This window comes from Scyliorhinus canicula, chromosome 5 (assembly GCF_902713615.1).
Source record: "Scyliorhinus canicula chromosome 5, sScyCan1.1, whole genome shotgun sequence".
In the NCBI taxonomy this organism is placed as follows: Eukaryota; Metazoa; Chordata; class Chondrichthyes; order Carcharhiniformes; family Scyliorhinidae; genus Scyliorhinus; species Scyliorhinus canicula.
The window spans coordinates 176878331-176903937 of NC_052150.1; the positions used below are offsets into that span (position 1 = coordinate 176878331).

General features: G+C 49.3%; 1 protein-coding gene across 1 annotated transcript in view; it reads right to left on the bottom strand.

Annotated features, from left to right (window-relative positions):
- enkur (enkurin, TRPC channel interacting protein) overlaps positions 1 to 25607 on the bottom strand; it is a 54234-nt gene that overhangs the window by 14399 nt on the left and 14228 nt on the right. Inside the window, exon 3 of the mRNA XM_038798140.1 lies at positions 21294 to 21514. Coding sequence (XP_038654068.1) covers positions 21294 to 21514 — 221 coding nt within the window. The remainder of the gene's footprint in view (positions 1 to 21293; positions 21515 to 25607) is intronic.

Sequence of the window (25607 nt, forward strand, 5' to 3'; positions counted from 1 at the left end):
ACTGCTGCTTTACAGTGCCAGGGACCCAGGTTCAATTCTGGCCTTGGTGACTGTGTGGAGTTTGTACATTCTCCCAATATCTGTGTGGTTTTCCTCCAATTGCTCCCACAGTCCCTCAGGAGTCATGGGGATAGGGTGAGACGTGGGTCTAGGTAGGGTACTCTTTCGTAGGGTTGGTGTAGAATCGATGGGCTGAATGGCTTCATTCTGTTGCGATCCAGCCCCCCCACCAAGCCATATCCCTTGACACTACAGGAATTCTATGAAGAAATTTCATGTCGCCATATGTGGTGGCTTTTGTGAGGGCCTAAGAATCCAGGACGAGTTTGTAGAGTCAAACTGTAAGTAACTTTATTTACAACAATATGTACACAGCAGCAGTAGTTCACCACTGCTTCCTTCTCTAGCCAGTACCACACTGGCCAGCTCTATTTATACAGCTGCATCTACTAGTGATTCCCATCTCCTCCTCTCCCCCCCCCCCCTCATTGTGGGAAGTCATATTCATCAATAGTCATGGGTAACCAATTGTCCCCAGCCAACAGGATCCGGCAGGTTATAACAGTTGTTTTGAACTATGGAAATGGATCATCAGCCACTCATAACTATCTTTAAAAAGCCTCGCCACACTGCATCTGCAAAGATACTAAAGCTGCAACAGTACAATCTTAGCATCGTCCATGAATGTGGTAAGGAGCTGTACTTGGTCGATGCCCTCTATAAAGCCTTCTTACCCAGTGCAGATCAAGAGGAAGACATAGACATCATGAAAATGGAGGTACTGTCCTATCGTCGAATTGGGGAACTCACAGATGACATCACATGTAGACAGTTGCATAACATTATCATGAGGAGCTGGGCAGTTCTCAAGGGAGCTTCTCCACAAGCTCTGTACATTCTTGGGCATCAGAAATGAACTAACTGTACAGCACGGTAGCACAGTGGGTAGCAGTGTTTCTCCACAGCTCCAGGGTACCAGATTCGATTCCCGGCTTGGGCCACTGTCAGTGCGGTGTCTGCACGTTCTCCCCATGTCTGCGTGGGTTTCCTTCCACAAGTCCTGAAAGACGTGCAGGTTAGGTGAATTGCACATTCTGAATTCTCCCTCTGTGTATCCGAACAGGCGCTGGAATGTGACAGCTAGGGGATTTACACAGTAGCTTCATTGCAGTGTTAATATAAGCCTATTTGTGACAATAAAGATTATTATTATTATACAGGATAGACTGATACTGTTTGACCAGCAATTCTCATTTCACACAATGCTTGCCAATGCATCTCCACTGAATTTTGGAACTTTGCACACAGATGGATTTTAAGCATATCACATGCAGCCCCTATATCCACAGTCAAATGATTTGGCGGAAAGGTCGGTACCATGTTCATCCGAGAACCTTGTAGAGAAATGCACAGGGGATTGCACGGACTGTGCTGCACTCCTCAGCCTGCGAAGTCCACGACAACAGGGCCTGCCGTCGTCAGCACAACTACTCTTTTCCAGGTGCACTCGGACAATGATTCCGGCTGCTTAGGCTCTGCTGTAGCACAAACTTTAAACCAATGTGAAGGATCCCCTCATGCAACACAGACTGAGAAACAAAATGCACTATGATCGAGACATCCACAGACTTAGCCTAACACCTGGTATAAGTGTCAGTATCCAGACTGCATGTGGGCATGATCAGTTGGCAGTGGTAGACAACCATATTTTGCAACCAAACAGTTATGTGGTAGCCTCTGATGGTGTCCACGGTGTATGCAACCGCTGTAACTTCCTACAGGTATCGGAATCAGTACCAACAGTTGACACAGCATTCCAGTCATCTGACATATGGCACAGGACCCCACACCAGTGGACATGCAGACTGTTTCAGAGGCCAACGCAGTGAGCCCTGCACCCACAGAACATGCTGTCAAAATGCTCCAGATCATTTACACTAAGGACACCAGCCACAGAAAGACAACAGCACTACCAACTGGCATAACCATATGCCAGGGCGCCTGAGCAAAGCAAACACAAGGGGCTGGATTCTCCAAACCCCAACGCCAAAAGTACGGCCAGTGGCGGTGCGGAGAATGCAGTTACTCGCATGGAATTGGGACCGGCGCCGGTTCCCCCATTCTCCGGAGCCTGAAAAACGGTATACTCTGCGCCGCACATCCCCTTACCTGAGGCCATTGTTGGAGGCCCGCCCCGCCATTCCAAGCCCCCGACCGGCCGAAATCCCGACAAAGTGGATCTAATATGGTCCTGCCGGTCGGGATAATAGCGTGGTGGCAGCGGACTCAGTCTGCGGCCGCCCTGGTCAGGGGTGGGCCGATCGGAGGGCAGGAGGGGCCATATACGCGGCCGGGAAAGTTTTGGGCAGGCGATCCAGGTCAGGCGCGCGGCCGGTCGGGTGTACATTTTTTGGGTCGTGCTTCGCGGTCTGAGTCCGCCATGGAGTGCGGCGCAGCCGCTGGATGCCGCCGCCATGTGCATGCGCAGCCTCTGACCCAGAGGTGCGGGGGCCTGTATCTGCTGCAAAAGCTGCTGGATCCACATCGGGTCCATGCTAGCCCCCTGCAGGGCTTGGAATATGTGGCCCTTTCACGCCAGTTTTTCTGGCGTGAAAGTCCACAATTTTTACGATGGCCTGGGGACATAGTCCCAAAAACAGAAAATCCAGCCTAAGGTTCCAGGTCTTTATTATCACTTCAGCAAAACTGGCTTTTGAATCTCACCTTTCCATAACAAAATTAGGTGGGGGTTGTGGTGGGGGTGGGAGGAGTTGCAATGGGTTATGCAACAACTTAATCCGCACATCACTGTATATGTAAATAGTTGGGCTTTATTAGCTTGTTTAACTTGTATGTTGCACAATGGTCGCAACATAGTTTCCTGTTGTGCATACCTGTTGCATCTCATACCACCATGTGTTCCAACCAAACAGGAAAGATGTTGACTAAGTGGTCACATCACTGCAAAAGAAGTCACAAGTCAGTAGTGCGGGTGTTATCCCTGGGAGTGTGGGCAGAGTACAAGTTTTGAAGTAGCTGCTAAACTAGTGAATAAACTACTCTTTCGTATAAGTCCTTGGTGTCTGTGATTTGGGAACCCAAAGCATTTACACATTCACACATCTCATTCTCTCTTGTGCCTGCGAAAAACAAACTTGTTGTTGCATTGCCTGCACCGGAAATAAATGAGCACAAATGAATGTGTGCAGACATCTAGATGAAATTAAATAATGAGTTGAAAGCAAATTAATGCGGATGCTGGAATCTGAAACAAAAACAGACAAGAATGGACAATCTCAGCAGGCCTGACAGCTTCTGTGGAGAGAAAAGGGAGCTAACATTTCAAGCCTGGTTGACTCTGTCAAAGTTGGGGAGAATGAGAAATGAGGTCAGATTTATACTGTAGCGGGAGGCGGGGGGGGGGGGGGGGAGCATGGAGCAGTGGGGCTGGATAGGGGGCCAGTGGTAGGTGGAGATTGACAAAGATGTCGAGGACAGAAGACAAAAGGAATGTAAATAGAGTGATTAAGGCTAAGAAGGGTGCTGAGGGGCAGCACGGTGGCCTAGTGGTTAGCACAACCGCCTCACGGCGCTGAGGTCCCAGGTTCGATCCCGGCTCTGGGTCACTGTCCGTGTGGAGTTTGCACATTCTCCCCGTGTCTGCGTGGGTTTCGCCTCCACAACCCAAAAATGTGCAGAGTAGGTGGATTGGCCACGCTAAATTGCCCCTTAATAGAAAAAATAATTGGGTAATCTAAATTTAAAAAAAAAAGAAGGGTGCTGATAGTGGCACATAAAGAGATTAGAATGTGTGAATGCCAGAACAAAGATAAGCAGTGTGTCAAAGGTTAACGCGGAACAGATGGCCCAAGTGGAGTGCGGGAGGGGGTACAATGGTGAGGGAAAAACAGATCAAGGGAAGAGATGAAAATAAATTGATCGAAATAAAAATGGGGTGAAGGTGAGGAAAGAGTTCACACTCTGAAGTTGTTGAACTCAATGTTAAGTCTGGGAGGCTGTAATGTGCCTAATCGGAAGGTGAGATGCTGCTCCTCCAGTTTGTGCTGGAACACTGCAGCAGGCCAAGGAGAACAGGTGGACATGAGAGCAAGACGGTGAGTTGAAATAGCAAGCGACAGGAAAGTATGAGTCCTGCTTGTGGACGGACTGGAGGTGTTCTGCAAAGCGGTCACACAATCTATGTTTAGTCTCTCCAACGTAGAGTACATCACATTCAGAGCAGCAAATGCAATAGACCAGCTTGAAAGAGGTGCTGCCTTACTTGAAAAGTGTGTTTAGGGCCTGAAATGGTGAGCAGGGAGAATGTAACACCTTGTGTGATGCCGTGGGAAAAGGGTGAGGTATTGGGGGTAATGGAGAAGTGGATCAGGGTATTGCAGAAGGAAATGTCCCTGCAAAATGCTGACAGGGGGAGTGAGGTATGTTTGGCGGTGGAATCATGCTTGAGTTGGTGGAATTGGCGGAGGATGATTTTTTTGAATGCAGAGGCTGGTGGGGTGAAAAGTGAGGACAAGGGGGACCCTATCCTGGTTCTGGGAGGGAGAGGAAGGGGTGAAGACAGAGGTGCGGGAGATGGGTCAGACACGGTTGAGAGCCCTGTCAACCACAGTGGGTGGGAAACCACAATTAAAGAACAATGAAGACATGTCAGCCACACCGTTTTGGAAAGTGGCATCATCGAAACAAATACAATGGAGACAAAGGAACTGGTAGAATGGGATGGAGCCTTGCAACATGTGGGTGTGAAGAGCTGTAGTCGAGGTAGCTGTGGGAGTCAGTGGGTTTGTCAAATAATGAGTTAGTTAGTAACCTGTCTAAATCTGTGTTCTCTACAGAGGAGAAAGATGTGCACAGAGGAAAAGAGGTGCCATTTCTGGAAAAATGGGAACCATCAAATCTGAGAAGACATGAGGAGGAACATAGAACATACAGTGCAGAAGGAGGCCACTCAGCCCATTGGGTCTGCACCAACCCACTTAAGCCCTCACTTCCACCTTATCCCCGTAACTCAATAACCCCTCCTAACCCTTTTGGACACTAAGGGCAATTTATCATGGCTAATCCACCTAATTTGTACGTTTTTGGACTGTGCGAGGAAACTAGAGCAGCTGGGGGAAACCCACGCAGACATGGGAGATTGTGCAGACTCCGCACAGACATTGACCCAGCAGGGAATCGAACCTGGGACTCTGGCGCTTGAAGCCACAGTGCTATGCATTTGTCCTATCGTGCTGCTTCATGTATGGAGAAGTTGGAGGAGTTTTGTCAGGTTCAAGTGGTAAATGAGGTTAAATTGCTTATGGTGCTTGGTGTTTATAGTTTTCAGACAATCGTGATTACTTGAAAAATCTCCCATCATTACTCAGTCACATATAATTCACAATTTAGAATGCACGCTCTTAAAATAAATGTTCTTTGTATATGTCATTGAGAAAATTGACAGCTCCACAGTATCCATTGCTGTTCTTGATTCAGTCACTCTGTCATGGCACCTTACTTATTCAAGCACCAGCCCACACACTTGGGAGGAGGTAAAAAATGAGATCATAAACATAAACACGGATCTGCTTCTGAAAACTATCTTCTGCTATGAACATTAATAAAAGGGGTATTGTAAGGTTGAGCTTTGATAATTATTGTGATACAATTCTTTGAAAATTATTCCTATTTAGTGTAGATTTTCAGTCACGGCATCACAAGCATAGCAGAAACTCGTTAGGTCTTGTTCACATTTACAAGCTGTTATACATACATAAATACACACGATGTGGAGATGCCGGCGTTGGACTGGGGTGACTGTGCGCGATTTTGACGTGATGTTACTGCACAGTAAGAAGTCTTACAACACCAGGTTAAAGTCCAACAGGTTTGTTTCAAACACGAGCTTTCGGAGCACTGCTCCTTCCTCAGGCTTTCTTCAAGCTTTCTCCAAGGGTAGCATGTAAGCTGTGGCTTGAACAGTTGAGTCTTCCCTGTGCTACTTCAGTCCCATCTCCAAGGAATACTGGTTTCAAACTATTCTCTTTATTAGTTTGTAAGCTGTTGGCTTCCTTTCCAGCTCACACCTTGCACTTACCATTATCTAAGTTTGCTTGATGATTTGAAAATTAGATGTACCAAATTAACATTAGGATATATTCTCTATAGTTCTACGCTATTTAAATAAATTAGCCTTTTGGAAAATATATTCTGAAATTTCTTACTTCAGCTAGCAGCTTTTCATGAGCTTCCCTCAATTTTCCAACACCTTCTAATTGGGTGCAACTTGAACCTTCCGATGCTAGGGCTCAATATCACTTCAGGTATTCTGATCAATCACAGCAAATAATTCGCATCAGGAAATAATTTTTCCAGATTCGAAATCATAGTGTAAACTTTCCTGAAGAAACCTTTGTTGGGAAATATCTTTACAAATTGGATTTTACTTTTAAAATTTGGAAGGATGGGGCATTTTTTGGATACTAGAAAACAATATTGGGCGCGATTCTCCGAGCCCTGCGCCAGACCTGAGAATCGCCGCAACCATGCCACGCTGCCCCGATGCTGACGCGCGATTCTCTGAGGTGCGGAGAATCGGTGCCATTTGCGCCGGCGCATTTGACGCGGCACCGGTCGCGGGCCACTGTACGCAGCGGGGCTGCCGATTCTCTGGCCAGGATGGGCCGAGCGGCCGTACTGAAAAAGCAGAGTCCCGCCAGCGCCATCCACACCTGGTCACTGCCGGCGGGAACTCTGCGCAAAGGGTCGGGGTGGCGGTCCGTGGGGGGGGAGGGGGGCTCCGTCCGCGAGGGGGGCCTCCGATGGGGTCAGGCCCGCGATCAGGGCCCACTGATCAGCCGGCCGGCCTCTCCCTCCCCCACCACGGGCCTACTTTGTTGCGCTCCCGGCCCCTGAACCCCCACGCCATGTTGCGTCGGGGCAGCCCGCTGAAGAAGTCCCTCGCGCATGCGCGGGTTGGCGCGCACCCATTTAGCACTGGGAAGGATGGCTGGAGTGGCCTGAACTGCTCAAGCGCTGTTCTGGCCAGCGGTAGTCCCTGCGCCGTCGTGAAATGCGACGGCGTTCACACTCTGTCTCCATTTCGGAGAATCGCGGCCATTAAGTCCACCTTTGGACTGGGAGGAACAAGGGGCTGGATTCTCCGTAACATCACGTCAAAATCGCGAAACGCGATCGGCTGGAGAATCGGCTCAGACGCCGAAGTCGGGTTTGACCCCAGTTTCACGCCAATGGACCCCCCCCCCCCCCCCGCCCCCGACTCGACGAATCCACAGCGCCCGCCGGGGGCCCGAAAGTACAGTATGCATCTCATTATTTGCCCTGAGGCCTCACCGATTCAGCGCCCCGGATAGGCCGATTTCCTGATACCGTGTTTCTGACCACCTTTTAAAAATCGTGAAGCCGGTGTGCTGGCAGAGGTGGCTACGAGAGGAGGTAGGAGGTGGCGTGGGGGGCTGTGGGCTCTCATATCGGACAGTGGTTGTGCTTTCGGCGGGTGCGTTCCTTGCCAGGACCGGGGGAGGGGGTGAAGAGGGGGAAACATGCCGATCAGACATGAGCCTCCGACATGACAGGGGCGGTGCCCACACACCGAATGCCATTACGGTCGCCATTGTCATTTAAAAAATAATGACTTATCTAAAATATATATAATACTCTTGAATCCCCCAGGATGATAAAATGACCAATAGTTTTCTTGTTGAAAGATGAACTATTTAATGAGTAATAAAATAATAAACTGTGAGTCCTTTTACTCAATATTAAACTAATAATGAAGATATAAAGTACAATACATATAACTATATAACTATACACTATTATAACCAATTAGTTCTAACTTCTCTCACTCTAGCTATTCTCTGTTCACTGTTCTGAATCACATCATGTCATCTGACCTAGAAAAGGCAGGCAACCAGTTCTTATAGTATCTGACTGTGAAACATCTAGGGCAAGATTCTCCGCTGCCCAGGCCGGGTGGGAGAATCGCGGGAGGGCCGCTCTGGCCCCCCCCGCGATTCTCCCAACCCCCCCCCCCCAAAATGGCGTGTCGCGTTTTGCGACATGCCGCTCGGAGAATCGCGGGTCGTCGGTTTTCACGCTGACCCGCGATTCTCCGGCCCGGATGAGCCGAGCGGCCTGCCGTTCCCGACCGGTTCACGCCGGTGGCAACCACACCTGGTCGCTGCCGGCGTGAACATGGCGCCAAAGGCTCGTTTGTGGCTTGTGGGGGCCGGAGAGGGGAGTGAGCACCACAGCCGTGCTCGGAAGGGGACTGGCCCGCGATCGGTGCCCACTGATCGTCGGGCCGGCTTCTCAAAGGGACGCACTCTTTCCCCTCCGCCGCCCCACAGGATCAAGCCGCCACGCCTTGCGGGGCAGCAGAGGGGAAGATGGCAACCGCGCATGCGCAGGTTGGCGCCGGCCAACCTGCGCATGCGCGGCTGACGTCATTAGGTGGCGTCGCCGCGTCATTCTCGGTGCGCCGGGTCTTGACGCCAGCGACAAGGCCCAGCGGCCGAGATTTACGGTCAGCCGCTCCTAGCCCCCCCGAGGGGGGAGAGGAGATTAGGGGGCGAGGAGCGGCCTCCGACGCCATCGTGAAACACTCCGGGTTTCACGACGGCATCTGGCCTTGCAGAGAATTCCGTCCCTAGTGTCGAAATGATTGTACTAGATTTTCATACGTTGATCATGTATATTGATATCTGAATATCTCTACAGCCATCTTGTTGGCCACCCACCCCAGCCCCTGGGTGGACACCTAGACAAAGGCTTTGTGGGTGGCCCTGGCAGCAGGGACGGGCGCCGGGACCAAGCGCACCGGCGGGGCCCAAGTGCGGGACATGCGTGGTTGGGGCGCGCGGTGATGGCCGGGGCCACCGTGTAGCCCATGGCACCTGGTTGTGCACGAGTGTATGCGCCATGATGTTTTCCCCTCATCCCCTGCAGATGAACATGTTTGGTCAGCAACCAGCGATGTTGGCCACTGTGGCGGCACCCGGACTGTCCTGAATGCAGTCCTTTGGCAGTGTGAGTGGGGATGGCTCAGAGAGGAGGCAGAGGCTGCAGCAGAGGAGATGGCTGCAGGGCGGGTAACATGTGTGTGTGGGGGTAGCGGGGGTTAGTGCTAGGGCACAGCGCTGGGTACTCACCCTGGCTGCCCTGAGGAGGTTTGTGCAGTTTTTTTCTGCACTGGTCTCCACTCTGCCCCACCACCCCGACGGCGCTGATGGAGGTTACCACCTCTGTCCAGGCACGGCAAACTATGGCGCCTGCTGACCTCCATCCCGGCCTGGGATATAGTATCAGCTTCTTCTCCTCCACTGAGTAAAGGAGGGTCTCCTTTCGTCGTCCCGGAATCGCGGTGCTGTTCTCCTTGTGACTTTGTTGGCTGCGATGCTTGTGTGTGTGAGGGGGAGAATGCATTATGTGCAGCCGTGGCAGGTGTCAATTACGGAACCAGGGAATTGGCCGCCGGTCCGTTAACAGCATGTTGTGGTTCCCGATGCGCCCGTGCTAGCCGCTTTGCAGTCTGTGAATAGCTTCTCCGGTGGACTTAATTACGCTGTCATGAAACTCCACCGTTTTCACGATGGCGTCAACACTTAGTCTCTAGAATGGAGAATTCAGCCCATTGCCTTTTCCAAGAAATCACCTGAGTAGCATGGTCCTTCAGGGGGTAGGGCTGTGTTTGCTTCTTTGGAGAGAGTAGAGCCTGGAGATTATCATAGAATTTACAGTGCAGAAGGAGGCATTCGGCCCATCGAGTCTGCACTGGCTCTTGGAAAGAGCACCCTACCCAAGGTCAACACTTCCACCCTATCCCCATAACCCAGTAACCCCACCCAACACTAAGGGCAATTTTTGACACTAAGGGCAATTTATCATGGCCAATCTACCTAACCTGCACATTTTTGGACTGTGGGAGGAAACCGGAGCACCCGGAGGAAACCCACGCAGACACTGGGAGAACGTGCAAACTCCGCACAGACAGTGACCCAGCGGGGAATCGAACCTGGGATCCTGGAGCTGTGAAGCAATTATGCTATCCACAATGCTACCATGCTGCCCAACCAAGATTCAGAGGACATTGATCCAGAAGTTGGAGGAATCAATGGCTGACCACGAGGATCGGATGCCTCTTTAGAGGCCGAAATGCTGGTAATGGCGGAGGGGCAGAAAGAGCGGAGGGAGAAGGCGGATGACCTTGAGAACGGCACACGGAGGCAGAACTTAAGGATCATGGGGTTACCTGAAGGCACTGAAGGATGAAAGCCATGGAATATGTGGCCAAAATGTTTGAGAAGCAGATGGGGGAAGAAGTCTTTGACCATCCTCCAGAAGTAGATCGAGCTCATCAGTCACTGGGGAAGGCCTAGAGCTGGAGAGCGGTCACATGCAATTATCGTGAGGCTACACCAATACCTCGACAAGGAAAGTATCCTTAAGTGGCCCAAGGAAACCCATAATTGTACTTGGGGAGGCCACACGGTTGTATTCTCCAAGACTTGGGAGCAGAGCTGGCCGAGAGAAGGGCTGGCTTTAATAAGACCAAGAATGGCCCGACGGGGGCGTCATCACCACATTTAACAATCTCCTGATATTTCACAATAACTGCCGCCCCTTCACAAATCCTGTCTGGTCCTGCACTATCACCCGTGGTATCTGAACCTCCAGGTTTGTTGCTAACATTGGCCAACAACTTTGCATCCTCGTTTAGAAGTGAAATTGGTCGATAGGATCCACATTCCTCCGCGTCATTATCTTTCTTTAGAAATCGAAGCATGTGTGGGAGTTCCCCCTTATCCAACGAGTCAGTAAACATTTCTACCAGGAGCGGCCCCAAACCGTGGCAAACGTTTTATAAAATTCTACTGGGAATCCATCCAGTCCCAGAGCCTATCCAGAGTGCATCAACTGAATGCTTCCCAAAACCACCTCCAGCCCAGTTGCGGCTCACAACCCTTTCACTTTCCCTTCCTCCACCACTGGGAAGTTTAAGCTATCTAGAAACTGCTTCATACCTGATTGATCCCCCACCCCCACCCCCGGATGCTCCGATTTGTGTAGCCCCTGATAGAAAGCTTCAAATGCTCCAGTTTCTTCCTTGGCTCAGTAACCACCCTGCCCCCCGCGCCCCCTCCACCCCGAGTCCTTTACCCGCCCAATCTCCCTCACCACCGCCTGTCACCTCAGCTGGTGTGGGAGCAGCCTATTGGCCTTCTCCCCGTGCTCGTAAAGTACACCCCTGATCCGACGCAATTGTCCCACTGCTTTCCCCGTCGACATAAGTTCAAACACTTTTTGGAGCTTTTTCCTCTCCTTCAACAAACCCTGTTGAGAAGAAGCCAAGTGCTTCCTATCTACTGCTATAATGACTTCCACCAGCCTTAGCCTTTTCAATTTGTCCCAATGTGCCTTGATCGAGATCAGCTCTCCTCTGATTACTGCCTTCAACACCTCCCAAGTATGGAAGGCAAGACATCCTCATTTTTGTTAATCTCAACATAGGAGCCTGTGGCTGCCCCAATCTTTGCACATGCCCTTTCATCCACCAGCAAATCCACATCTAACCTCCACTGCAGTCCTTGGGATCCCTCCTTCTCCACGCACACATCCACAAGATGTGGCGCATGATCCAACACAACTATCACCGAAACTCCAATTCTACCCAACGTCTTATCCATAATTTAAAAATTGAAATGGGAGTACAACCCACGTACGTGTGGGAAAAAAAGGAGAACTCGCTGTCGAGTTCTGAAACCGCCATGGTTCCACAACCCTCATCTTCTCCATGAACCCCAACAGCTCCTTCGCTGCCCAGACATCTTCAGGGACTTGGGGCATGACCGGTCCACCACAGAGTCAAAATGTTAAAATCTCCACCCATGATCAACCGATGCGTATCCAAGTCTGGAATCTTAGCCAACAGCTTCTTCACAAAGTCAGCATCATCCCAATTGGGGGTATAAACATTTACCAAAACCACAGGTCTTCCCTCCAATTTACCACTTACCGTCACATTACCCGAGTCTCCCACTATTTGCTTGCCAAAAACGGCACCCTTTTGCTAATAAGGTTACCCCCCCCATCCAACCCCACCCTGGTTAGCCAGATCCAGAACCCAATAAGCATCTCCCGGCCCCTGTCTCGCCCATCTCCTGGGTCCCCTCAAGGTGGTCGCATCATCCATCTCCGCCCAATGACTACATAGAAAGACCTTCGACATCAACAACCCATCTCCCCCAACCCCATGCTACAAGGCTCTATAACCACATATTAACAGTGAAAATTGAATAACAATAACAATCAAACTTAAAAACATACAGTCCCTGACCCCCCCTGAGTACAATACCAAGTTCGGCCTTGCAAGTGAACCCACACAAGAACCAATGTCCTCAAACTTCTCCCAATCTATAAACTTATCCACCTCGTCCGGCGTGTCAAAAAAATGCTGCATTCACTGGTCATAAAGCACTGGGAAAAGGGGCAGATATATATAGCCCCATTCATTTCATATTTTCCCAAGATTTCTGCAGCTTTTCCCTGAGGGATGGGGTGTATGTGCCAACAACAGGCAAAGATTAAGGGCAGCTATTAAATGCAGCAGAATAGAGAGTGCCCACCTATTCTCATTCTCCCAACTCATTTACTTCTTCATTTGTGAGGAACCTGCTTTGAGGAGTATCCATCTGTGGTTCTGAGAGGCAGTGTCCTCTTACTCAAAGAAGCAGAAAGGGGAAGCCAGCACACTTAAGAATGCATCAATAATGTATGTTATGTTTTAGGTTTTGCAGGATACTTCCTCAGACTCAATGCTGCTGTTGTAGATAGCCACTGGAAGGTCCTTATGCTGGTTCCCATCTCTGTTACCCTTCACTTCTTTTGGAGATGTTACACACAATGACTGCGCGTCGGCGGTGGATTGAGTGAATGTTTGTGGAAGAGATACTGATCAAGTGGGCTGCTTTGTCGTGGACAGTGTCAAACTTCAAGCTTCTGTTAGCGCTGCACTTACCTAGGCAAGGGGAGAGCATTCCATCACATGGCTGACTTAAGTCTTGCAGATAGTGGACAGGCTTTGGGGAGTCAAGAGATGAGTTACTCATTGCAGGATTCCTAGCCTCTGACCTGCTTTTGTCACCACAGTATTTAAATGGCTATTCCAGTTCAGTTTCTGGTCAATGGTAACCCCTAGGTTATTAATGGTGGGGAATTCAGTTATGGTAATGCTATTGAATTTCAAGGGGTGATGGTTGATTCTCTCTTATTGGAAATGATCATTGCCTGATAATTGTGTGGCCTGAATGTTACTTGCCATGCCAAGCCTGGATATTATCCAGGTCTTGTTGCATTTGGATATGGACTACGTCAGTGGATAGTGCTAAACATTGTGAAATCATCAGCAAACATACCCACTTCTGATGGAAGGAAGGTCTGCCCAGGGGTGAGATGGAATTGAGGAGCGGCATGCCAATGCAAAATTCTGCACCCACTCTGGATAGGGCCAAGAAACCCAGCCCCAAGTATTGGATGAGCAGAAATGGTCTCCAATTAATTATTGGAATGTCAAACCCTTGGTCCTAGCTCCAAACTCTATTCATGAGCTACTGACTCCATCCCTCTTTAGGGCAACAGTTTGAGATTAAACCAGATGGTTCACAAACTTGGAATCATATTTGACCAAGGATTAGCTTCGAATCACAAAACCATCGTCAGTAAGACAGCCTATTTGACTTCCGGTTGCGGCTATGACCAGCTAAGTCGCACGTTTGGCTGCTCCTGCGAGGAAGGTGTTTTCGGGCCGATTGGAGGGCCCCTAACGGCGCTGGAACGACGATTCCCGGTGGGGGAAGGTCCCCAGAGGAGAACCCTGCGAAATGTATGGTCATCACCCGAAGTGGGGCAGGAAAAAAAGCGGCAGCAGCGCCCCGAAAAAAGCGGGGGAAGAAATCCAAAATGGCGGCCGGCGGCGCACTCGAGGACTGGAGGAAATGGGCGGAGGAGCAGCAGGCCGTTCTCCTGCGCTTCTTCACGGAGCTGAAAGTGGAGCTGCTGGAGTCGATGAACGCGACGACCACCAGGCTGATGGGAGCCCAGGCGATCCAAGAGGCGTCAATTCGGGAGCTGCAGCAGGAGATGGCTGTGAGGGAGGAGGAGGCCACGGTCCTCGTGGGAAAGGTGGAGGTGCACGAGGCACTCCACCTGAAATGGCAAAACCAACTGGAGGAGATGGATACCCGCATGAGGCGGAAAAACCTGAGGATCCTGGGTCTGGCAGAAGGGCTGGAGGGGTCGGACCTCCCGAGGTATGTGGCAGAAATGCTGGGCTCACTGATGGGGGCAGGGGCCGTCCCTTCGCCCCTGGAACTGGAGGAGGCCTACAGAGTAATGGCCAGGAAGCCAAGAGCAAACGAACCCCCGAGGGCGATGCTGGTTCGGTTCCAGCGATTCAGTGACCGAGAGAGGGTGCTGAGGTGGGCCAAGAGAGAGAGGAGCAGCAAATGGGAGAACTCGACGGTGAGGATCTACCAGGACTGGAGTGCGGAGGTGGCAAAGCGGCGGGCCCGGTTCAACCGGACGAAGGCGGTGCTGCATGCCAAGAGAATTAGATTCGGGATGCTGCAGCCAGCGCGCTTGTGGGTGACCTATAAGGACCAGCACCACTATTTCGAGTCCCCGGAGGAGGCGTGGGCCTTTGTCCAGGAAGAAAAGCTGGACTCGAACTAGAACCAGGGGATACTTGGCGGTCGTTGCCGCTCTGGTACTTTAAGCTGGACACGTGGCTTTCTTTTGGTTGGATTTTCACTTGGCTGTATTTTTGGACCCTTTTTTTTTCTCTCTACCAGTTTTGTTCTTTTTTCTGTTATTTATAATGTTATGTTGGGGGGGCGGGGTGGGGGGGGGGGGGAGTGCCGGGGGTATGTGTTTCTTGTGGGGTTTTTCTTTGTATCGGGGTGGGATCGGGGACGGGGGTGGAACTGAAGATGGAGGGGTGTGGAGTGGCAGGGCGAAAGCGCGGGCTTTCCTCTGGTTTCCCGCGCGCGGGGCAGAGGAGGGAGGAGGGTGGGAGGAAGGGGCGGGGTCAGCAATGGCTCCCTTTCCCGCGCTGGAGCGGGGTCGAGGAGGGGTGGTAAGGGGGGGGATGTCCCCCATGCCGGGAGGAGTCGGATTGTGGCAGGGGCAGCCGGGTCAGCGTAAACCAGCTGACTCACGGAAGTACTATGGAGGGTGCATCGCGGCTAGGAAGGGTCCTAGCCTGGGGGGGGAGGGGGGTGGGGGGGGGGGGGGGGAAGGGGAGGGGGGAAGGGGGGGGGCTACCGGGTTGCTGCTGAAAAGGCCAGGGAGGAGAAGTTGAGGACCGGAGGGGGGGGGGGAGGGCGCCATCGCCATGGGGAGCGGGTCAGAAGGGGAGGGCTGACTCGGGGCGAGCAGGTGACAGGATATGGCTAGTCGGCAGGGGAGAGGGGCGGGCTGCCCTTCGACCCGGCTGATCACTTGGAATGTGAGGGGGCTGAATGGGCCGGTCAAGAGAACGAGAGTAATCTCGCATTTGAAGGGACTGAAGGCGGATGTAGCAATGCTACAAGAGACCCATTTGAAGGTGGCGGACCAGGTCCGCCTGAGGAGGGGGTGGGTGGGACAGGTGTTCCACTCAGGACTGGACGCAAAGAACCGGGGGGTGGCGATCCTGGTAGGGAAGAGGGTGTCGTTCGTGGCGGCGGAGGTGGTGGCGGATAAAGAGGGTAGATATGTCATGGTGAAGGGTAGGCTACAGGGGGAGAAAGTGGTGATGGTTAATGTGTATGCCCCGAATTGGGACGACGCTGGCTTCATGAGGCGCCTACTGGGCCTCATTCCGGACCTGGAGGCAGGGGGCCTGATCATGGGGGGGGACTTCAACACAGTGCTGGACCCCGTGCTGGACAGATCGAGTTCAAGGACGAGTAGGACGCCGGCAGCGGCAGAAGTGTTAAAGGGGTTTATGGAGCAGATGGGAGGGGTAGATCCCTGGAGGTTTGGGAGGCCGAGGGCGAGGGAGTATTCCTTTTTCTCCCATGTCCACAGAGTCTATTCTAGAATTGACTTTTTTGTATTGAGCAGGGGACTGATCCCGAGAGTACGGGAAGTGGAGTACTCGGCCATAGCGGTCTCAGACCATGCGCCACACTGGGTAGATGTGGAAATGGGGGAGGCGCGAGACCAGCGTCCGCTGTGGCGCCTGGATGTGGGGTTGCTGGCGGATGAGGAGGTGTGTAAGAGGGTCCAGAAGAGCATTGAGAGATATCTGGACATTAATGACACGGGGGAGGTACAGGTGGGGATGGTCTGGGAGGCCCTGAAGGCGGTGATCCGGGGGGAGCTGATCTCCATACGGGCACATAGGGAAAGGAGGGAGAGACAGGAGAGGGAGAGGCTGGTGGGGGAGCTTTTGGACGTGGATAGGAGATATGCGGAGTCACCAGAGGAGGGGCTGTTGGGGGAACGGCGCAGTTTGCAGGCTAAGTTCGACCTGTTGACCACCAGAAAGGCAGAGACACAGTGGAGAAGGGCGCAGGGCGCGATTTATGAGTATGGGGAGAAGGCGAGTAGGATGTTGGCGCATCAGCTCCGCAAGCGGGATGCGGCTAGGGAAATTGGGGGAGTGAGGGAGAGGGGTGGGAACGTAGTGCAGAAGGGGCCAGAAGTAAATGGGGTCTTCAGAGACTTCTACAAGGAGCTGTATCGGTCAGAGCCGCCGACGAGGGGAGGGGGGATGGAGGGCTTCTTGAACAAATTGAGGTTCCCCAAGGTCCAAGAGGAGCTGGTAGAGGGGCTGGGGGCGCCGATAGGGTTAGAGGAGCTAGTCAAGGGGATTGGGCATATGCAGACGGGGAAGGCGCCGGGGCCAGACGGGTTCCCGGTGGAATTTTACAAAAAATATGCGGATTTGGTGGGCCCTGTGCTGGTACGAGCCTTCAACGAGGCATGGGAGGGGGGGGCTCTGCCCCCGACATTGTCGCAGGCACTGATCTCTCTGATCTTGAAGCGGGACAAGGACCCCGTGCAGTGTGGGTCATATAGGCCTATCTCGCTCCTGAATGTGGACGCCAAGTTGCTGGCAAAGATCCTGGCTACCAGGATAGAGGATTGTGTGCCAGGGGTGATACACGAGGACCAGACGGGTTTTGTGAAAGGGCGGCAGCTTAATACGAACGTGCGGAGACTGCTAAACGTCATCATGATGCCGGCAGTGGAGGGTGAGGCGGAGATAGTGGTGGCATTGGACGCGGAGAAAGCATTTGATAGGGTGGAGTGGAAGTACCTGTGGGAGACGCTGGAACGGTTTGGATTTGGGGAGGGATTTATTAAATGGGTGAAGCTGCTCTATTCGGCCCCGATGGCAAGTGTAGTGACGAATGGTAGGAGGTCGGAATATTTTGGGCTCCACCGGGGGACCAGACAGGGGTGCCCCTTGTCCCCCCTGCTCTTCGCACTGGCAATTGAACCGTTGGCGATGGCACTGAGGGGCTCGGGGGGGTGGAGAGGGCTGACAAGGGGCGGGGAGGAGCACCGGGTATCGTTATACGCGGCGACCTGCTGCTATACGTGGCAGACCCAGAAGGGGGAATGCCGGAGGTGATGGAACTGCTAGCAGAATTTGGGGACTTTTCGGGGTACAAGCTAAACTTGGGCAAGAGTGAGGTATTTGTGATACACCCAGGGGACCAGGAAGAGGGAATCGGGAGACTCCCGTTTAAGAGAGCAGGAAAGAGTTTTAGATATTTAGGGGTGCAGGTGGCAAGGAACTGGGGGACTCTCCACAAGCTGAACTTCTCCAGGCTGGTGGAACAGATGGAGGAGGAATTTAAAAGGTGGGACATGGTGCCGCTGTCGCTGGCGGGCAGAGTGCAGTCCGTTAAAATGACGGTCCTCCCGAGGTTTTTGTTTTTATTTCAGTGCTTGCCCATCTTCCTCCCTAGGGCCTTCTTCAAAAAGGTGACGAGTAGCATCATGAGCTACGTGTGGACGCACGGCACCCCAAGGGTGAGGAGGGTCTTCTTGGAGCGGAGTAGGGATAGTGGAGGGCTGGCATTACCCAATCTTTCGGGGTATTACTGGGCGGCAAATGTATCGATGGTGCGCAAGTGGATGATGGAAGGGGAGGGGGCAGCTTGGAAACGAATGGAGAGGGCGTCCTGTGGCAACATAAGCCTGGGGGCCTTAGTAACGGCGCCATGGCCGCTCCCTCCCACGAGGTACACCACGAGCCCGGTGGTGGCGGCCACCCTCAAGATCTGGGGGCAGTGGAGGCGACACAGGGGGGAAGTGGGAGGTCTGATGGAGGCACCGTTAAGAGGGAACCATAGATTCATCCCGGGGAACATGGACGGGGGATTTCAGAGCTGGCACAGGGTGGGCATCAGGCAGCTGAAGGATCTGTTTGTAGATGGGAGGTTTGCGAGCCTGAGAGAGCTGGAGGAGAAATTCGGGCTCCCCCCGGGAAACATGTTTAGACATTTGCAGGTGAAGACATTTGCTAGACGCCAGGTGGAAGGGTTTCCCTTGCTCCCCAGTAGGGGGGCGAGTGATAGGGTGCTCTCGGGGGTCTGGGTCGGAGGGGGGAGGATATCGGACATCTACAAAGTAATGCAGGAGGCGGAGGAGGCATCAGTAGAGGAGCTGAAAGCCAAGTGGGAGGGGGAGCTGGGAGAACAGATAGAGGATGGGACATGGGCTGATGCCCTGGAGAGGGTTAATTCTTCCTCCTCGTGTGCGAGGCTTAGCCTCATTCAATTTAAGGTGCTACATAGAGCCCATATGACGGGGACAAGGATGAGTCGGTTCTTTGGGGGTGAGGACAGATGTGTCAGGTGTTCGGGAAGTCCAGCGAACGATGTCCATATGTTTTGGGCATGTCCGGCACTGGAGGAGTTCTGGAAGGGGGTGGCAAGGACGGTGTCGAGGGTGGTGGGATCCAGGGTCAAACCAGGATGGGGACTTGCGATCTTTGGGGTTGGGGTGGAGCCGGGGGTACAGGAGGCGAAAGAGGCCGGAGTACTGGCCTTTGCGTCCCTAGTTGCTCGAAGAAGGATACTAATACAGTGGAAGGACGCGAGGCCTCCAAGCGTGGAAACTTGGATTAATGACATGGCAAGCTTTATTCAGTTGGAAAGGGTCAAATTCGCCCTGAGAGGGTCGGTACAAGGGTTCTTCAGGCGGTGGCAGCCGTTCCTTGACTTTTTGGCTCAGAGATAGGGTACAGAGGTCGTAGCAGCAGCAACCCGGGGGGGGGGGGGGGGGAGGGGGGGGTGGCAGCAACGGTTGTGGTGGGTTATTTACGGTTGAAACGCGGGCAAATTTGCTCGCAGTTCATGTCTGATGTTGATTGTTGCTTTGTTTGTTTTTGGGGGAGGGGGGAGGGACAACGCGCGCGAGTTCGGGCGGGGGGGGGATATTTGTTAAGAGGGAATATTTTGTAATATTTTATAGTTAGTTGGGGTAAATATCTTCATGTAAAAAATTCTTTCAATAAAAATTATTTAAAAAAAAAGTAAGACAGCCTATTTCCACCTCTGTAATGCCACTTGGCTCGGCCCTGCCAAGCCTCACCTATAACCAAATATCTCATTCATGAATTTTTTGCCTCTCGACTTGACTATTTCAACACATTCCTGACTGATTTCCTGCATTTAGCCCTCTTGAAACTTGAGGTCACACAAAACAGCGTTGCTCATGTCATTAGTCATGCTAAGTACCATTCACCCAGCACCGTTATTCCCACTGATTTATATTAGCTCGTAATGAAGCAGCTTCTTAATTTTCAAATTCTCATCCTTGTTTTCAGGTCCCGCAGTTGTCTTACTTCCTATCTCAATAATCTCTTAATGCCCTCCTCTAATATCAGCCTCTTAAACTTCCCCAATTTTAATTGTTCCACCATTGATAGTTATGTCTTCACCTACCTGGGTCCTAAACACTGGAATTCCCTCCCTAAATCTCTTAGCCTCTCTGATATGCTCCTTAAAACTGACCTATCTGACCAACCATTTAGCCATCTGCTTCAGAGTTGCCTCACGTAATTCAATGTCTAATTTTACTTTGTAACACTTCTTTGAAGTGCCTTGGAACATTTTATTGCTTTAAAGATGCAATACAAATTTAAGTTGTTGTTGTTAATATGCAATCCAACTCTTATAGGTACATTACTATTTTTGATTCATTATTCAGTAGACAGAATGAATAATATGCACTGATCTTTTGACGTCGCACAATTAGGATTATTTTTAAATTGTTAACTGTTCATAAGTAAACATCACTGTTTTATGACACTTTTTGAGATGTAGGTATTTAACCTTGTGTCCTTATGTTATCATTCCTAATGCTTACTCATAAGCAGTTCTGCTTTAAGTCCATACTTTTGGAATGATACTCATTTATTCAAATATTTTATGGGATTATATAAGCAACCACAAACACTCAAATGGAAAACTCCTATTAGTTAACTTTCGTAAATGAATATTATATTTTATGCTAGAAAGTCAATTATATATTTGACTGAAATCAATCAAAGTTTAGTGAAAAACTGATTTCAATATTTTACAGCTATCAAGGTGATAAATGAGCAGTGTTAAAAACCCGGTATCAATACAATGCCAGTTTCTAGCATGTTATTTCTGAAAAATAATAACAGGTGCAGGTGAGTGGGACATTTGAATATTTGGAAAAGAGACTATTTTCTTTCAAGGGACTGAAAATATTTGGTATAAGAAAACCATGTATAACATTTCCTTTATATCTGGTGACAAATTTAAAAGTTTTCTTTTAATAAATTTAGAGTACCCAATTTATTTTTTCCAATTAAGGGCAATTTAGCCTGGCCAATCCACCTACCCGGCACATCTTTGGGTTGTAGGAGTGAAACCCACGCAAACACGGGAAGAATGTGCAAACTCCACACAGACAGTGACCCAGAGCAGGGATCGAACCTGGAACCTCGGTGCTATGAGGCAACAGGGCTAACCCACTGCGTCACCTTGCTGCCAAGAATTTAAAAGTTGATAATAATAATCTTTATTATTGTCACAAGTAGGCTTACATTAAGACAGCAATGAAGCTACTGTGAAAATCCCCTTGTCGCCACACTCCGGCGCCTTTTCGGGTACACAGAGGAAGAATTCAGAATGTCCAATTCACCCAACAGCACGTCTTTCGGGACTTATAATGAAAAGTTTATAAAAAGACAGCAAACATTTATTCCAATCCATTAACACACAAATGCTTATATCTACCTTTCTGTACAGGAGCGTTGGAAGAAGCCCTGATGGTTCCAATAACATTTTATTTCCTCTTCTAGTATCGACAAGGATGGGCACAGGTTTCTTGGGCACTAACATCTGAACATCGACTATATTAGCTTGAACAAAATTTTTCTTGCTGTGAAGTCCCATCATTGGCTTGTCGGATGGGATAGAGGATGTTATTCCTTCTACAGGGACTTTGTAAGGTTTCCCTGTGGAATTAAACAGATTAAGTTCCTGAGATGATGTAGATTGCAGATTTCCTTTGTGACCACCATCATTGTTCAGCAACGGCCCAGAAAAAGATGTGAAATGATGGTTCCCTCATCCACTCACTGGCTGAGAATTGACACATCTCAGCTACCTGTGGAGCAATGAATACATTAACATAAAATTCCTAATTGGCTCTCCAACAACTGGATGCACATCTTGATGTAGCACTTAGCAATGTAAAGGCCCGAGTCTATGCTAAATTAGCTAATCTCAGCTATGGTGGTATTTGGAACTCTGCAATTGACACCTACATCCCTGGAATAGAGGGATTACAAATCAGTAAAGATCAGAAATGTGGGGAAAAATCTTGATTCCATCAGTAATAGTAACTCACTAAAATTGCAGCAATAATTAACAGTAATACTAATAACACTCAGATTCTCCTCGTAACGAACAGTAGAAGAATAACTTACCAATAGGTTATACATAATTGGCAGTACTAAGTATAAATGTCCCAATATTCTATCTTTAACTAGTAGCAACTCTAGAACTCTAGACATAATCCTCCTGCACTGCATAAAGTAGGAACTCAATTTCTGTGTGAAGGGGGTCGTCAGTTAGGCATTAAAACTAGTCAGTACAGACCAACCTGAACCAAACCAAGATATTGCACAAAGGGCAGTGTCTAAAGTATTTGGAGTTCTTCTCACAGGACACAATGAACTAAACTCTGCTCACCTCCAGCCATTCCCTGAACTCAGACAGAATGAAGGGATTCTGTAGAATGATAGGTATTACAGGACAGGTGGAAGTGTTTCAGTCCCAAGTGCTAATGCTTGCTGTTTAAATTCCTTTCCCTTTCAGAACCTTACATATTCCTCCTTTACAAATATTTATTCCAATCCCTTTTAAATGTTATTCCAGACTATTTTTTCCCGTAATAAGTCTCCTGGTTTTGTTCACCTCAAGCTCCTCCTCCCTTGGTGCCATTTCCACTCACAAGGATGCTGTTCCTGCTCCTGGCTCTGCAATAAATTGTTGATCTCCACATCCAACTCATTTCCCTTGTTGCTTCTCCCTTCCCTTCTGCCCACCTTGTGCCCCAGCCCTCCTGCCCCTCAGTTTCCCCAACTCTAGTCTCCAGTGAGGTTCAATCCCAGCCCTGGGTCACTGTCCATGTGGAGTTTGCACATTCACCTCATGTTGTGTGGGTCTCATCCTCACAAACCCAAAGATGTGCAAGGTAGGTGGATTGGCCACATTAAATTGCCCCTTATTTGGAAAAAAAGAATTGGGTACTTTAAATTTATTTTGAAACTCTAGTCTCTAATCCAGCTTCCCTCTTTCCCTACCTGAGCCCTATTATGGTCTCCAATTATCTCTCCATTCCCAAGGTCCTCTTTTTCCTCCTCAAGTCCCCGACTCTAATCCCAGTCCAGTCACTCTTGCCCCAACCCTCATCTCCTGACCACCATTCTCCCTCTTTTTGTTCAACACCTCAATCCACCTGATCCATTCCTACTTTCTTACCCGATTCCTCCTCCACTCTTTTAAAGGCAAGCATTTGGACTAAGGTCACAACTCAGCCATGATCTTGCTGAATAGCAGGAATGGCTTGAGAGGCTAAATAGCCTACACACGTTCCTATGTTCCTCTCATTTACCCCCATTTCCACTCTTTCAGCATACCTCCATTCCTATCTATCAACTTCAATCCTTGACATTTGTTTCAACTTTCCCCCTCCACTTCACCAGCTGCCACATCCCAGTATCCTTCTCTTCCCTCATCCCATTTCATTCTCCCCTATCCCTGAAATCCATTTTTCATTTATTCTCTCCACCTTTTCTATTTTTCATCCTTCTCCCAAAACTGATACTTACAATTCTCCTTCTCCCTTGCTGGCTCCTGACCTTTTGTCCTTGATTCCAGAATCTAAATGTCACATGATTAGAATCAGACTTTATTGTGATGTGTTACATGATGACAGAACATGGAAAGGAAAATCAGCTCGGACATAGAATGGGTTGTTTATGCAAAAAGCCTCATCAAAATTGAAAATTTCCTTCTCTCAGTCGAGGCCAATTAATAAAAAACAACCAGTTCAACAAAGCACCAGATTGTAAACTGAGAACTGGCATTAGGGATAAATAATAAATGCTGCCTTAGCTGCATGATCATGCACTAAATAAAAACTCAATCAACCTTGGAGCCTGTGGACTAAATTGACACTCATGTACTCTCAAAAGGAGTGCATCATAGGTATGGTCTGTCATTTTCCAACCAGTAATATGAATAGGTGACAGTCATGTGCTGTGGATTAGCTTCTGAAACAACCTCCAACATTCAGTATAGCACCTCGAAGATGCCTCCATTACAAAATGTATTGTACCTTTTGAAAGAAAAACTGAAGTATGTAGAGTGTTAGACGTTTAGCTGCTGTTATAGAAAGAATCAAATGTTCTGCTCCTTTTCACCAACACCTTTATTTCACTTTAAGAGACTCTGCACAAAACTCTAACATCACATCACCCGACACAAAGGCCACCTGAAGCCCCTTTACATATCAGTGTCAATTATTGGATACTTAACATAAATGCGACAACGAATTGGAATGTGTCTTAACCCATTACTTAACAGTCTCCTCTTCTTTGCAGAAAATAAATAATTAGGTGAAAACAAAATTACAAGAAACTCAAAAACACACACACAATTTCCCCCCGTCTTTTTTTTTCATTGTTTGGAAGAAAAAAAACAGTCACAGAAACAGGCGCCCTTCATTAACAATATCCAAAAGTTTCTGTAAGCTAGCCCCTCTTTTTTGTACAACAGTCTGACAATTGATAGCTCCTGTTGACCCATTTAATTTTTGCTATTTCCCCTCTGTCCAATATCTGCTTCAAACTTGCGATGTCTATCCTTAACCTTTGTTCATTGACACTTTTTGTAGAGTGCACATTATCCCACAGGGATTTATTGTCAATGTGACATTCAATAGGTATATTACTCAAATCCCCTAATCCGCAAATTTCTGCCATTATCTGAGATATATAAAAGGCTACATCCATCGCCTCTACAAGGCTTAACGTCTCAGCAGCCAAAGTGCTTTTGGCCAGTCTCCTTATTTCCTTTGTTTCCCACACAAGAGGGCAACATTTACCACTGTTCCCCAAAAGGAAAATTAGAAAACCTCCCGCGCTTGAAACCCCATCACATAAACTTGCATACGGCGCATCGCTATAAACTATGAGTTTCAAGTGCCTAAGGTCACCTAAAACCTCAAAACACACTCCTGCATTTTTAGTTTGACCAACGCTTCATTTGCTCGTATTATGTCTTCCACTTTGGGATCATTCGTTTTTGTACTGAACTCTAAGACATCAAAACTCATGTCCGGTCTAGTCTGTCTACCTAACAAATTCAGTTGCTCAATTAAACTTCGCAGTTGCTCTTTTTCCATCTTTGAAACCATTGCGTCTTTTGTGAAAACTGGCCATGGCTAATTGCTATTGGGCTGATGCTGTCCAAATAAGATTGCTGTCGTAAAGTTGCCCCTAACTTAGTCTGTCTGATTTCCAGTCCAATATATTTAAGTGCACCGGAAGCCTGACTTCCAAACCTGAATTCTTTCCTCAAAACAGAGATTACAGTAGCTTCAAAATCACTAGTCCCACCCCACAAAAAATCATCGACATGCACCATAAAGGTGCCAGAAAGATTTCATTTATAGTGCCATTAAAACATTGCCGGCTCTGCTTTCAACTGGCAACAGCCTAACTTTAACAAAACTGACCTTACTGAAAAATACCAGACTCTAGACGCATCATTTAATCCACATATACATTTGTTTAACTTCCAGAGTACCCCTTCTGTGTTAGCTGGCTCTTTAGAGGACGGTGAAAAATGTCTCTCTTGAGATGATGTCCCTGCAAGAAAGCAGCATTTATATCTATAGATTTGCATTCTCATGCCTTTGTGGCAAATAGAGCCAAGAAGATCTTTAAAATAATCTTTCCTGCTGTAGGTGAATCTACCCTTAAATCCTGATCTTCTAAGTTTTCTTTAAATCCCCTTGCCACAAGGCTGACCTTTGCC